Source organism: Astatotilapia calliptera, chromosome 7, assembly GCF_964374335.1.
Source record: "Astatotilapia calliptera chromosome 7, fAstCal68.1, whole genome shotgun sequence".
Taxonomy (NCBI): Eukaryota; Metazoa; Chordata; class Actinopteri; order Cichliformes; family Cichlidae; genus Astatotilapia; species Astatotilapia calliptera.
Window position 1 is genome coordinate 1919531 of NC_137428.1, and position 16034 is coordinate 1935564.

General features: G+C 45.1%; 1 protein-coding gene across 3 annotated transcripts in view; it reads left to right on the top strand.

The window, feature by feature from the left end:
* Positions 1 to 12785, top strand: part of immp2l (inner mitochondrial membrane peptidase subunit 2) — a 215565-nt gene extending 202780 nt beyond the window's left edge. For all 3 annotated transcript variants that reach the window (XM_080303342.1, XM_026172424.2, XM_026172421.2), the window contains 2 exons: positions 320 to 422; positions 12298 to 12785. In XM_080303342.1, the coding sequence (XP_080159468.1) occupies positions 320 to 422; positions 12298 to 12420 (226 nt within the window). In that variant the 3' untranslated portion in view covers positions 12421 to 12785. The remainder of the gene's footprint in view (positions 1 to 319; positions 423 to 12297) is intronic.
* The last annotated feature ends 3249 nt before the right edge of the window (positions 12786 to 16034 follow it).

The following is a 16034-nucleotide window of genomic DNA, read 5'->3' on the forward strand; positions in this document are numbered from 1 at the left end:
GTTACTGGATTACTGTGGCTCACTGGATTTTTTTTTTTCAGTCCGACCTCTGTAAACACTAAAGATGGGTTTGTGGGAAAATCCCAGCAGATCAGCAGTTTCTGAAACAGTCAGACCAATCTGTCTGGCACCAACAACCATGCCAAGTTCAGAGTTCCCTCCATCAGCTTTCTTTCCCACTGTGATGCCCTAACCCTAACTTCAGCAGGTCATCTCGACAATGTCTTCTCGATTAAATTGAATGAATTTATAATGAACGTCTGACTGAAAACAAAGTTCTTGCTTTCTTAGAAGTTGCTCTCATTTTCCATCTTTTCAGGACTCTGGCCTACAAGAACCGCTATGTTCGAGTTCCAGATGGTCACTTCTGGATCGAGGGAGATCATCACGGCCACAGTCTGGACAGCAACAGCTTTGGACCGGTAAGCACTCATCCCACTGCAGTGACACTGATGCCCTCCTTTGGTAGAAACAACTTCTATGTTCAGGAGTTTTCAGTCAGTCTGCGATACACAGTAAGGAAACAGTATTGGGTTACGTCTCTTAATCTTCATCAGTATAAAAACACATGACTTTGCAGATGATGCTGCAGCTGCTGTGATGACCTGATAGAGACTTCTTCTTCCTTAACTTCTATTTCACCACAATCACTCCAGCCCTCTGCACGGCCTCCTTCACTGCATCTATGAACCTCCTCTGAGGGCTTCCTCTTTTCCTCCTTGCTGGCAGCTCCATCTTCATCATCCTTTGTCCAGTATATCCTGCACAGGTCCAAACCGTTGGTGGATTACGTGTTGGAATCTGTCTGACTCTATAAAATGGATGTTGATTAACTGCAAACCTTCAACAGTCTGTTTGAATGATCCCTCCAGATTAGACTAAGGTTGCCTCCTGACAGCAAACCTCTGCACTGATCACTGAAGCTACCTGCAGTCAGTCCCAAACATCAAAAAACCGAATTATACACCAACCACCATCTTTACCTGGTTGCACAGTGTGTCAGAGACATCACTGAGTGCAGAGACGGTCGAGCAGCTCCTGTAGGTGTGATGTGTGCAGGCTGCGTCATACTTGTGTCCATATGTGTGTTCTTGCATACACTACAAGTTTAAAATGTTTCAGCGGGATCCAAATCTGGGCTTCGATTAAACCTGTGATTGAAATGTTCTTTAATATAATTAATAATGAATTAATTCCTTTACAATCATTTATTTAAAATTAGGTGTTTTTTAAATCCCTCTGCAGAGTTTTAGCTCCTCACCCAGTAGGCTGATGGACAGACGTGAACCTGAAAACAAATTTATCATAGACACACACACGCGTCAGCGTTGCCATGGAGACCTGACTAATGAGGACCCAAAGTCTCGCAAAAATCTCACTGTCAAAGTCGAGATTCACACTTTGTTCATAAATGTGGTGTAAAGCTTTATTATGGCTTAAACAGAAGGAGAAATAATGAAGCTGTGAGCAAGGCATTACTGCAGCACACTGTACTGTTTGGGGGAAACGGTAAAGAAGGAACATGGAGCTTTGGGAGAATCCACGGATAAATAACTCCAGTATGTTTCCTTTACGTGCACTGCATACTGTGGGCCCGGTTTCATCTGCCCTGTCCCGATCCGAGCTGGGTCCTCTCCTCCTGACTGGAGCCGAGCGTCACAGAGTCCGTAGGGAAGCCAGAGTGACGGCTTGTTTCGGCGCCATCTTTCAGCGTTTTGTTGTGGTCGGCAGAGATGACAAGTACGTTAACAAAGCAGGATGTTTGTGCAGACCTGGTTTGTTCATCCTGACAGACACATAAAGATTTCATTAACGCCGTGTTTCAGGCTCATCTCTCCAGGGCAGGAAGAGTGTTAAAAGTCTGATATTGACTCCTGTTCTCTGCGCTATTTGTAGTTTTTCCCCTGTTGGTTGGAGCGGGATAAATTTTTCAGCAAAGAAGTAGTCGTTTGCTATGGACAGCACATTCAGAGCCAGACAGAAAGCCCTGCTCTCCCACTGATGCAAAGCTATCCAAGGAGCTGAGCAGAAATCCCCTCTGAGCTCAAACCCAGAGCACATAGAGCAGCAGCTCTGCAGAGCCTCTTTGTTCCTGAGACGACCGGCAGCTGTTCTGCCCTACAAAGAGAGGCTGAGTTTTAAATATGCTGTGCCTCTCTCCTATTATGTTTCTGACCACACCACTCTTCTGCAGATTATGAGTTTTCTTTCAGTATTTCCAGCAAACGCCCGTTCAGTTCCAACTTTTCATTAAAGACCGCTGTTTCAGTGTGAAGTCTGTGGCTAAATGTAATTTAGATTCACATGATGATCATCTGCAGAGAATTTCCTACGAAGGTGTAAACTACAGCTCCTTCTTACAAACTGCTGCCTCTGACATCCTGTTAGACGTCTTTGCTATGAAGGGGGTCTGACCAGATGTCATGGCTGCTGGGATGGGCTGATAGAGAGGAGCTGAAATCAACCCTAACCCTGCCTTAGGATTGTTCTGGTCCATGGTTCTGTAAAACGTACTAAACAGTGAGTTCAGCGTATTTATTAACTTTCAGTCTCAGTAAATGGCACGCTTACTGCTTCTATAGGAATTAAGAATATTAAAGGTCAGTACCAGCCAGGTGCTGCTTATTAAATGCACAAATGCACTTAATTAAAGGATCATCAGTTGGTGTGAGCACCACTACTTATGGCACTTTTGCTAGTTTGAACCAAGCCAAGGAGGAAAGATGTCAGCAAAGATCTTGGGAAGGATTATAAGGCCGTCTACAAATACTAAGGGAGATTATTCACAAATTGAAAACATTCAGCTGCAAGTCTTCACGGCACTGGACGTTCCAAAGAATTCACCCCAAGGTCAGACCGTGCAAAACTCAGAAGAACTCCAAAAATCCAAAAGCTGCAGCTCAGACCTCGGTTAGCAAAGAGTGAACAAGTATGGCTTGTTTAGGGCTTCAGGGGAAAGAGTCTTCTCTCTAAGGAGAACATACCAGCATGGTGTATATTTCCAAAACTGCATCTTAACAGACGAGACCACAGTGGAGATGTTCGTCCATCACACACAGCAGCACGTCTGGAGGAAACAAACACCTCATACAGCCGTCAGCACGGTGGAGGAGGGACGATGATCTGAGTGGACCATGAGCTCCTCTGTAGAGTCAGTGTGAGGCCGTGTGTCCCACAGCTGAAGCTCGGACCAAACCGGGTCATCAACAGGACAAAGATCCCAGCACAGCAGCAGGTCTGCAACAGAACGACCGAAGAAGAGAAGAACGGAGCTGCTGCAGAGCTCAGAGAGCTGTGCATGAACGAATGCTGCAAACCTCAATGAGGCGAAAAAGAATATGAAGAAGAGTGGACCAAAACTCCTCCACAGTGATGTGAGAGACTGACGAAGCCACAGAGAAAATCCTCCCTGCAGGTTATTGCTGCTACAAGCTGTTGAATCAGGGGTGGACTCAGTCTTTCCCTCGACTGTCACATGAAAACTTTCTTTTACATATAATCGTCTAACACTGTCACTGCACGGACAAATACAAGAGCGAAAGGTGTGAGGCTGTGGTATCTTACAGATATTTGTAGCTTCACGTTATTCTGCAGCTTGAGATGCATCTGCTCGTTTGCTGGGGTGAAACTGGAGCTTCTGCCAGACCCAGAGTCCAAAGCTGTGGCCGTTTTTTTCTTTCTTCAGCACGTTTGAAGAAATCTGCTGACGTCAGAGTCAACAACAACATCAACCTGTGTTTATTTCATCCACACCTGTCACCATTTTCACAGCTATTTGTCTGTCACTGCTTAATGGCACAGAAGGATGACATCCAGTCGTTGCTCCAGACTAGCTCTGGCCTGTTCCAGCCTGGAGACGTTTCTCTGCTGCTCAGAAAGGTGGTGTGAGCGCAGTGGTCTTTGTCAGTAGATGTTTCATTGCAGAGTTGAAGAGCACACGTCAGCTTCTGCCCCTCGTGACAGACGTCACCGGCGTTCTCGTCCCTAAAATCACATTACCCTTTCATTGCTGCCAAATGGCCAAAGCCACAGCAGCAGAAGCCTCAGCTGTGTTGTATCATGAAACACAATGTGCTGACAGTTTCATATTATTACCAAATATTCATACCACAGGAAATAGACTCGAACAGCTAAATCAATTGACTATATTCAGGATGTATCCTCTCCAATGAGGAGGTCTCATTTGAATAAAATGTTCTTTTTAAAGTCAGCCTGGCAGTCCTCGCTGCCACCCACCTCACAGTCTTTCAGTGCAGCAGATGATGCAGTCAGCCTTCGGGTCGATCAGAAATAGTCCAAAACAAAACAGAGAAAAACACCCACAACCTCTATATACACTATATGGTCCGAGTGCAGCGCTGTATGGAGCTTTTTCCTCCACATTCTTTTGTTGCTAAGTTAAAAATGTTCTTTCTTTGTTTGGTTTTCAGAACTTTGTAAAATGTGAAACCGAGGAGATTTTCATGCATATGCAACACGAGTCAGGCTTTCATGTCAGTCGATCTCACGCTGTGGGAAGTATGGCCTATTAAAGCGTTTATAGGTGCAATAAATAAGATTTCTACTGAGCCCAAAGCATGAAACGGCCGCAATTCATCTGCAGAGAGTTGATGGGGGGGTGTTGATCAATACGGTGAGTCAGCCAGATGCTGAGGTTTCTTCCTCTCAGAGCTGAAAAGCCAATCCTGATGTGGACACAAACAGAGAAAGTAATGAGCCGAGAGAGCGCCGAGAAGAAAAGACTACGGGACTAAGTGATGCAGCGTGGAATTCGGCGCATGACCGCTGAACGGCAAAAGGAAGCCACTGACCAACGATCCGGAAAAATACAAAGAAAACAAAGGCGCAACAGAGACAACGAACCTGAGAGATGTTCGACTAACAAGCAAGGAAATTAAAAATAAGACTAATGAAGACCCCAAAGGAGGACCCGATGGACAAAATCAGGAAAACAGCAAACCGTAGAGGCAACGGAGGAAGGTAGGAAAGTACGAAGCACAAAAGCTGTTAATTATTAGGGCGGTCGCCTTTAAAAGGTGAAACCAAAACAGAGAAATCCAAGAAAATAGAATCAAAACAAGTGAAGCGAAAAATTATGGATGAATTACAAAAGTCTAAACTATACCAATAACTTTAATGGTTTCTTTAATGGTAACCATTAAAGAAACCCTGAGCATCCATCACGCAGGCCACCTGTAAAGTTTTTTATTCTCATCGTTCAGGAACCGTTTGAGTCTCTCGCCCAGCGTTGTTGTTCAGTCACGGTAATGTGACGTGTACCTGGAAACACCTGGGCGGAGCTCATTATTCTGTTCAGCACCTGATGAATGCTTGTTGCTACCATCGTCCATCAAAGCTCCTCTTCTGTTTTCAAAACCATTGAAATCTGTCTGCAACACTAGCAGAGTCGTAGTCATTGAAAAATGTGCTCATTAAAAACAGTAGTGTTAACCCGTCCACTTTCTGCCCACATAAAACATTTGAGGAGCAGCATTCAAGGCAGAAATCTCCAGATGTCTCCCCGGGAGGGGTCACTCAGGTGTTCCCAACTCTGCAAAGAAGCCTCCTCCCAAACCATTCAGGAGGAATCAGGTTCAGTAAACCACCTCCGCTGTGCAGGGTTCGGAGTGACAGAGCCCAGCAACCCGACTCTGGTCGTCTAACCCAGCGGTCCCCAACCCCCGGGCCTCGGACCCGTGAGTCGTTTGGTACCGGGCCGCGAGAGTTGAGGCTCAGGTGTGAAATGTATGGTTTTCAGGGGTTTTATCGGTTTTCAGCGTTATTTTGTTATTGTTTTTATCGTTATTATGTTGTATTTATCCGCGACACCTTAAAAGCCGGTCCATGAAAATATTGTCGGGCATAAACCGGTCCGTGGTGCAAAAAAGGTTGGAGACCGCTGGTCTAACCACAGCTAGTGGTCATGGGACAGCAGAGGGCAGCAAAAAACCATCTAAAGCATGAAACTGCTAAAAAATAAAAACATATCCTGAAAGGAAAAACCTCCAAGAAACAAAAGAAGGAAGAATTTCTATATAAATGCATTTTAATTAATTCTCAATTTTCCTGTTCTGAAAAACCTGAAATTAGGCACGTTCACTTTCTCCTACATGCTTGTCTTTGTCAATCGTCGCCTTAAAAATCTCAGTGTAAGAAAAGAAGGAAGCAACGTGTTATAAAGAATCCAAGAAATGAAGCTAATCCAATAATCAACAAAAAAAACCAAATATCCAAATAAGCCAAAAACAGAGCATCGAAAGAAAGAAAGCATCAATAAAGCAAAGGAAGGAACAACTACGTGTCACCTTGGCAGCCATGTTTTAACCATGTTTGGCGTAAAGAAGCCAGCGTGGATACTTTTCCTGATTTTTGTCACCAGTTGAAGGAATCTTCAAACCCAAATCGTGGAGCGAAGGTGCAAAACAAACGTTTTTGTTTGAAGTTTCCAACCTCGTGTTTCTGAGATTAAAAGAAAGATGAATCTGTGCTGACCTGGAGGTTCTCTGCCTCCACAGCTTTCAGGTGTGTAATTTAGTAATTCCTCACTGTCTCACCTTAGCAGATAACAGCTCAGTGTCATCTGCAGCCGGATGAATATTAATCAGCTGTTTCATTACCACATGTTATTAAACTGGAGCTTGACCCGCAGCTGTTGTGAGGTGGAGGTTTCTTTTCCTTCCTGTTACTCAGACTGTAGCGTTGAATTTGCTGCGTCAAATCAAACGTTGCTTTCTTTCTCTGAAACCAACTCCTCATAATACCTCCAGCCCGAGCGCGAGCTCTCTAAAGGTTATTCTGGAGATGGAGATGAATGCCGCATATGTATATATGGTTTTAAATATAGAGGCTGGCTTTGAGAGATAACAGGAATCATTAAAAGCTTATGACATTTGCTGGTGTGTGTGCGTTCGCCCTTATGAAAAGCAGATCTAATTGATGCGGCGAGGACGATGCTGGACAGCAGTGAGTGGACGGATCTTCAGCTGTCAGCGCGCCGGTTTTAATTATCTCTGCCGTTGATGTCTGCAAGTCTCTGCACCTCAAGCTGAATGTCAACCTGTGAAAACCTAAATAAGAAGCACGTCACTTCAAAAATCAGAAAAAATCAGTTTTTGCTCATTTCAGACTGCCAAGGCAACCAGTGACTCAAAAAGAGGAAAACCAACCCACGGCGTCGTGTTAATTCAGGCTGCTTGGATACGTATCTTTAATATATTCAACAAAATCGAAGCAGAGGATTGGTGCCTTTCACAAACAGTCCCTGCAGGTTCTGGATGTCAGCATCTGATGTGTTCGATTCAAAGAAGGCTTCAGTTTTTTTACATTCAGCATAACTGAGCTGTGGTTGTGACTAAGCCCAACCAAAGACTACATTTAAACAAGTTCAAACATCTTTTGCTGTTGGAGTTTGCAAGTACAATCAAAGCGGTCACCCAGAAACACCCTCAACCTCTGGGTGACCGAATTTAATGGCGAGGCGACGGTACTGGTGGAGGCGACCTTTCTCCAAACCACCGTGGTCGGTTGGAGCGCCGTCACTCTCAGGTTGGTGAAGGTTTGCAGATTTACCAACGTGTTGCAGTAAATCTGAGTCAGAGTGTCGACATCATCTGTGACACGCTGACTCGGCTGGTTGTATTCTGGTTATATTCCTTAGAAAAGGAAGATTGCAGAGCAGCTTTACCATTTTGCACTTTCTCTGTATGTAGACGGCAACATATTTGCAGTTGTTGCCATTTTATCCCCGTCAGCACAATCAGATTCAATGAGATGATGATTGCATGCATTTGCAACATAAAGTAGACTGGCTCTGATGGGGCACTTTGAAAATGGCAACTTACTGTGGTTGCAGATCTGGTATCCATCTCTGAAGCAAGCATTGGCTGCTGAGGCCTCCAGCTCCGTGATGTGACTGGAGAATAAACAATGAGAAAACTATTTTTGGATGACAGGTCTTGACACGTGTACTAGAGGAGGGTTTTTGAGCAAAGAAAGGCAGCTGGAGCCGTGTTTTACTTATTTCTGTTCACATTTCATTGCCCAATAATCTTTTCATTTTGAATTCTTCAGATTTTGTGGTTTTATAAGACTCATGCTGTCACGAACTGCACTTTCCCCCCAACGTCAGTCAAAGACGGTGGGGCATTACAGAGAGAAAGCCATCGATTGTAGAACTGAAAAGCCTGAACTGTGCTCAGTTCACTTTGTTCCCTTTAATAACAGATGGTCTGCTGGACCTGCTAAAGCAGGCTATAAAGGGAGCCCTGAATCACCTGTTATGACAGGTTGACCTGCTCCATGGCTGCCACAAACATCCTCAGACACCCTGCTATGCAAAACTGACTACTCGACTGCTAACCCTGACCGCACGCGCTCCATCCTGCAGGGCTCCACCCACGTCTGCAGGTCACTGCCCTCTGTGCTGTCCTGCTGCTAGGACAAACAGGAAGGCAGCCACCTCCGTATATGAGGCTACTCACCCTCTAAACTGCAGTCTGCTCCGCCCACCTGTTCCTCTGTCACCCCCAAACCTCCTGCTCCACCACAGCTGCTTCAGTCAGCGATGCTCAAAGAGATTTCCATGACAGGCTCACTTTAGGACACCTGTGGTACCTGAGGACAGGATGGCTCTCGCTCTCTGAATCGGCTCTCTGTTGTCAATCAATCCATCAATCAGTCTTTATTTATGAAGCACTTTTCACACAGAAATGTAGCACAAAGTGCTTTACATGGTTAAAAGCAGCCCACCCCACCCTCCAATTCACTCCCCACACTCTCTTCAATTCAATTCAATTCAATTTTATTTATATAGCGCCAAATCACAACAAAAGTCGCCTCAAGGCGCTTCATAGATACAGAGAAAAACCCAACAATCATATGACCCCCTATGAGCAGCACTTTGGCGACAGTGGGAAGGAAAAACTCCCTTTTAACAGGAAGAAACCTCCGGCAGAACCAGGCTCAGGGAGGGGCGGGGCCATCTGCTGTGATTGGTGGGGGTGAGAGAAGGAAGACAGGATAAAGACATGCTGTGGAAGAGAGACAGAGGTTAATAACAGATATGATTCAATGCAGAGAGGTCTGTTAATACATAGTGAGTGAAAAAGGTGACTGGAAAGGAAAAACTCAATGCATCATGGGAATCCCCGGCAGCCTACATCTATTGCAGCATAACTAAGGGAGGATTCAGGGTCACCTGGTCCAGCCCTAACTATATGCTTTAGCAAAAAGGAAAGTTTGAAGCCTAATCTTGAAAGTAGAGATAGTGTCTGTCTCCTGAATCCAAACTGGAAGCTGGTTCCACAGAAGAGGGGCCTGAAAACTGAAGGCTCTGCCTCCCATTCTACTTTTAAATACTCTAGGAACAACAAGTAGGCCTGCAGAGCGAGAGCAAAGTGCTCTAATAGGGTGATATGGTACTACAAGGTCATTAAGATAAGATGGGGCCTGATTATTTAAGACCTTGTATGTGAGGAGCAGGATTTTGAATTCAATTCTGGATTTAACAGGAAGCCAATGAAGGGAAGCCAAAGCAGGAGAAATCTGCTCTCTCTTTCTAGTCCCTGTCAGGACTCTTGCTGCAGCATTTTGGATTAGCTGAAGGCTTTTCAGGGAGTTTTTAGGACTTCCTGATAATAATGAATTACAGTCGTCCAGCCTGGAAGTAATAAATGCATGAACTAGTTTTTCAGCGTCACTCTGAGACAGGATATTTCTAACTTTAGAGATGTTGCACAAATGGAAGAAAGCAGTCTTACATATTTGTTTAATATGTGCGTTGAAGGACATGTCCTGGTCTTAACATAAGCGGTCATGGATACATGACCGCCCTCTGGTCTTCGTCAGCACACGAGCTGCCGAGTTTTGCAAAAGTTGTAAAGTTGAAATATTCTTCTTAGGAAGACCAGAGAGCAGGGCAGTAATCAATGCGACTGGTAATAAAAGCATGCATCAGCATCTCCGTGTTGGCCCGAGAGAGAATAGGGCGGACTCTGGCTATATTTTTTAGATGATAAAATCCAATTTTGGTTACATGTTTAATATGTGGGATAAAACCAAGCTCAGAGTCAAAAATAACACCCAGGTTTTTCACTTGTAGCGAAGGACATAGTGAAAATGCCTCTAATTTAGACAAGAGTTTCTCTCTCTGAGCCTCGGGACCGACGATTAAAACTTCAGTTTTGTCCTGGTTAAGCTGTAAAAAGTTTTCTGCCATCCAAGATCTTATATCCAAGATACAGTTAAAAAGAGCATCCATTGGTCTGGTGTCATCAGGAGACACAGAGATGTACAGCTGCGTGTCATCAGCGTAACTGTGGACGTTCACTCCATGCCTCCTGATGACACCGCCGAGAGGGAGCATATACAAATTAAAAAGTACAGGGCCTAGAACCGACCCTTGAGGCACACCACATGTCCTTCTATGGATCTTAGAGGAGCATCAGAATCAGAATCAGAAAGGGTTTTATTGCCAAATGTTGGGCAGGTTTACAACATTAGGAAATTGCTGCGGTGCTTCAGTGCAAACATACTGTCATAAATTGCACTTAAATAGACATGAAAAAATAAAAGTAAGAATAAGAATTAAAAGTGCTACGTAGAAAGATATATACATGAGTGCAGGTGGTGATCAGTGCCAAAACATGGAATGATGCAGTGAACACAGCGTAGGGTCATGTGTTAGTGGCGGGAACAGTCATACGGTTATTGTTCATGTGTCCAACAGCATGTATCCATACTCACCATAAAAGTTCTGTCAGAGAGATAGGAAGTGAACCAGTTGTGTACAGCACCAGAGAGGCCCACCATGTGTTTTAGTCTGTTTAAAAGAACAGCGTGGTCTACTGTATCAAAGGCTGCGCTTAGATCCAGTAGCACCAGGACTGAGAGCTTTTGGGAGTCCCAGTTACATCTAAGATCATTTAAAACCTTTAGGAGAGCAGTCTCTGTGCTGTGGTTCACCCTAAATCCAGACTGGAATATCTCCAGGATCTGTCTATCATTGAGAAAATCAGTAATCTGAGTAAAAACAAGTTTTTCTAAGACTTTACTTAAAAATGGTGAGTTGGATACAGGTCTGTAGTTATTAAAATCATTACAATCCAAACTGCTCTTCTTCAGAAGGGGCCTCACCACTGCCGTTTTAAAGGCAGCAGGGAAGACACCCAACTGAAGAGAGCAATTCATCATGTATAAAAGCTCAGCTTCAAAGAATCCATAAAGTGTTTTAAAGAGTGAAGAAGGGATTGGATCTAAAAGACATGTGGTGGGTCTCACTGTGGAGAAAACCTTCTGAAAGTTCTCAGCATTAACCAGGACAAAGCTGTCCAGTGTCTCCTCAGGTACAATCGAGCCCTCAGATGTGTTTACAATCATATCACGATTAGATAAAATATCAGATCTGATGGCGCTGACGTTTCCCCTGAAGTGGTCTGCAAACTGCTCACAGAGCGAGTCTGTGGGGGTTCTTTGGGAGCTGTTAAAATCAGGGTTAAATAAATGATCTATGGTGGAAAAGAGGACCTTGGGATTATTTTTGTTATTACTGATTATTTTGGCGAAGTATGAATTTCTTGAGTTCCTTAATGTATTATTGTACATTTTAAGTTTTTGATTTTGATGCTTAATTACATTTTTATTTTTCCTCCACCTCCTTTCTGCTGCCCTGCAATCTCTTTGAGTGTTTTGACTTCTTCGTTTCTCCAGGGTGATGCGTGTTTTACGTTAATCTTGTTGGTGGTGAGTGGAGCAACGGAGTCAAGGCTTTTCTTCAGTTTGCTGATAAAATGATTAAAAATAAAATCGCAGGGGGGCATTCGTCTAAAACCCTGGTAAAATTTGCAGCCACTTCAGAGGTTAGATAGCGCCTCCTCACAGTTCGCACCGAGGTCTCCCGCTGAATAAAACCGGTGATGTTAATAAACACACAGTAGTGGTCAGAGACAGCCAAGCCAACAACAGAGGACACGCTGTGGACAGCCCATGGGTGATGACCAGGTCCAGAGTGTGTCCTCTGTTGTGAGTCGGCTGCGTGACGTGCAGGTAAAATCCAAACAGTGAAGAACGTTTAAGAATTCTTTTGCTGCAGGGTCAGAAGGATTATCTATGTGCAGGTTAAAGTGATTTTGAGTGTGTGTTTGTTAAAACTTCTGTCTTTAGGTGGTCTGTAAAGTGTGACAGATAAAACTGGAGGGCTGCTAAAAACAATAGCAGGGAATTCGAAAGTGGTAAAACGATCAAATAAAATTTGTTTAATTTGACCATTTGTTAAAAGTTGTGATGCTGTTTTTTTCCCAGGTGTCTGTGGGGCTGCTTCACGGTCGGGCCTCTCACATCATCTGGCCACCAAACCGCTGGCAGCGAATCACAGCATCGCTCCCTGCAAACCGAGGACCGCTGGACACCGAGGAAGAGGACTGACCACGCCCACAGAGTTTCTGTATTTTTCTTAAAATGTCAAATTCACAGCAAGAGCCGCTCGCTGTGACCGTGTGAGTCAGATTACTGCATGGCTTTTATATAAACCGTGCTCATTGTACACTCAGGTGGTGTTTTGTTCGTTTCACTGCAGACTTTTGTTTTTAAATATTTCTTTCTTGAACGCTGAAAAGACGACAAACTGAAGTCCTGTCCCCGAACTTCACATTTTACATGAAAAATTAAAGCTTTTGTCTGTAAACCACCAAGAATTTTAAGTTAAGTTTGTGGTATTTTATCAACTAAGCTAATAATCACTGGCAAAGTGATGTGATGGGCAATTAAACTCATTTGTAATTTCCACCCTATCCTGGTGTTGAATGTTTGAATCTGCTCATTTCCAGCTGCATATTTTTATTTTTTATGATTTTTTTAAATGTTTTCTCCTCTGCCCTTAAAGCTTCTGACCATATTAGGGATTTCCCCTCTCTGTGACGGCAGTCTCATGTCTTTATTCACATTTTAACCTCATCTTTAGCCTGCCAAGGCTTTGAGCTTGTGGGAAATTATTCTGAATCCTTAAACCAGAAATATGAATTTTCTTAATCTAAAACATTTTTGTAGCAGGTCACAAAGTGCGGGACTTGGTCAAGGCTAAGATTAAAACTTTGAGGTTTCGGTGTTCGTCTCAGTGAACAGCTTCAATATTTCAACAACACCCCAATTTTTAGCTCTTATGTCATCTGTACTTCAACAGGGAGCCCCTGCGTCTCTGCTGGGATCTCCTCCCGAGTGGGTGTGACCAGAAAACCCAGGAGGCACGCCTCTCTCTTCACTATGATGGTCCAGTATAACGCCCACACCAGTCAGCCTGTTTCTCTCCCACTCTGCTTCCCATCACTCGTGATTCAGCGTCTCTTTAGCTCCATAAATAATTCTGAATTAAAGCACCTCTTCGATTGTTCGGAGGTTCTTTCTTTTTGGCTCCGTAAACAAACAGCAGATGTGTAAGAATCATTCAGAGGTGGAAACAAGCACACAGCTCTCTGCGTTTGTCCCTCATTAACTTCGAACTTCCATTGTCCACTTTAAATTTTTTATATTTTCCAGCGTAGGAGGCGGATGTGTGTTGCTACAGAATTCCAACTACAATTTTAGAGGTTTTAGTCTCATTTCTGTGTTTGAGAACTGAGAAGTCAAATTAAAGACGTGTTTCTGATCCATCTTCATCCGCTTTATCCGAGGCCGGGTCGCGGGGGCAGCAGCCTAAGCAAAGAGGCCCAGACCTCCCTCTCCCCAGCCACCTCCTCCAGCTTATCCGGGGGAACACCAAGGCGTTCCCAGGCCAGCCGAGAGATATAATCTCTCCAGCGTGTCCTGGGTCTGCCCCGGGGCCTCCTCCCGGTGGGACATGCCTGGAACACCTCACCCAGGAGGCGCCCAGGAGGCATCCTTATCAGATGCCCGAACCACCTCAGCTGGCTCCTTTCGATGTGGAGCAGCAGCTGCTCTACTCTGAGCCCCTCCCGGATGGCCGAACTCGTATCCGCGATCTCGTTCTTTCGGTCACTACCCACAGCTCGTGGCCATAGGTGAGGGTAGGGACGTAGATCGACCGGTAAATTGAGAGCTTCGCTTTTACACTCAGCTCCCTCTTCACCACGACGGACCGGTGCAGCGTCCGCATTACTGCAGCTGCAGCCCCAATCCGTCTGTCGATCTCCGGCTCCCTTCTCCCATCACTCGCGAACAAGACCCCGAGATACTCGAACTCCTCCACTTGGGGCAGGAACTCATCCCCGACCCGGAGTGGGCACTCCACCCTTTTTCGGCTGAGAACCATGGCCTCAGATTTGGAGGCCTCAGATGTTTCAGATCATCAAAGTAATTTGACTATTAGACAAAGATAACGAGAGTAAATACAAACACAAATCCAAACCCACCTGGACCTTCTTGTTAAAAATGAATTAACTCTCGTTAACCACATTTTATTGAGCTTCCGAAAAGACCTGATCACTGTCACACCTGCTGGATGATAAATCCCTTAAACAGAAGCTGCTTGATAAAGTGAAGCAGACTGAAAGGTCTCAACCAGCAGCACGTCAGCATCACACTGCGATCTAAAGAAACAAGTGACATCATCAGCCTGAGCCAGCCTCTGTGAACCACAGCGAGCGCCGTTATCCACACATGGAGGAAACCCGGAACGGTGCTGAACCTTCACAGGAGCACGTCGACTCAGCCAGGAGGTCACAGAAGAACCCAGAGCAGCATCTACAGACCTGCAGGCCTCGCTCGGCTCAGTTAAGGTCAGAGGTCATGGTTCAACAACAAGAAAGAGACGGGGCAAAAATGGCGTCCATGGGAAAGTTTAAGGAGAAAACCACTGCTGACCACGGCTCGTGTCACATCTGCCAGAAAACATCTGGATGATCCCTGAGAAGGTTTGAGTCCCGTCACATCAAAATAACAGCGTTTCATAAAGAGAACATCACAGCAGCGGTGGCGTGATGGTCTGGGCTGCTGTAACTGAGGGAACCATGAATATGCCAGAAAAGCCTGAAGGAGGATGTCTGCACCTGAAGCTCAAGAGCAACAGATGATTATGTTTGTAAAAATAACTCCCAGATCAGAGGCTGTGGCGTCGACTGCCTGCTGACGGCGATCTAACGTCCGTGCTGCAGTCAAACACACTATTTTCCATACATCGCTCAGAACCGCTCATGTCCTCAGGTCCTGGTGGTATTCCTCTTTAAGGATGTTGTCACAGCAGAGCTTCCCTCATCTGACCTCCGAGGTGCTCCTGATGATAACTGAGCGAATTCAATTATTTTGCAGTGCGATGGGAGCGAGCTGTGTCTGGGTCATTATCTAAAAATCTGTTTTCACTTTGCTGTTGTTTGTGTCGCTGCTGCTGTCGGCTGTAAGCAGAGGGCTGCTGACACTTCACAGACGCTCTCCCCTTTTATTAATTGCTCTTGGAGGAGAAATGAGCCTTTAGCCTTCCACATCAAGCGGGGTGTGTGAAGTCTTAATTAGAGGGGAAAAGCACATGTGACAAAACATGTGCAGCCAGCTGACCTCTGCAGCAGCTGAAACGCTCCGTCTTTAAAGATGTGCATCGCTGATTTGCATAAATCAGACCGAGGGAACACTTGTGGTGCATTCAGCCAAACTGAGCTCCCAGATGTAGCTGCTGATTGTGCGACGCTTGCAGCTGTGTCACAGTGTAAGGGGACCCCGGAAGGATAAGTGGGGCTAAATGCAGATGTACCCGAGCCTCCCGCTGAGGCTCACATGTGCATGATTAATTCACCTAAATGTTCTGTGCATTTGTGCATCAGCTTCATCTAATGATTTAGTTGATAATATATTTGATGTTCATGAAAGACGGCTGCAGACGGCATCTCTGACTGACTGATATCCTCTCTGGGTAGTAAAGCCCGTGTTTGCACATTTCCCGGTACTTTGCATCCTGCATTTACCTTATTTACAGAGAGCTGAAAAGACTCATCAGTCTGTCTCTGTGTGTGTGCTCGCCTCTAAGCCTCTGTGCTGTTTCCGTGCCAACAAACACCATCGGGTGCAGCTGCTAGGATACCGGTGTCGCCGTGGTG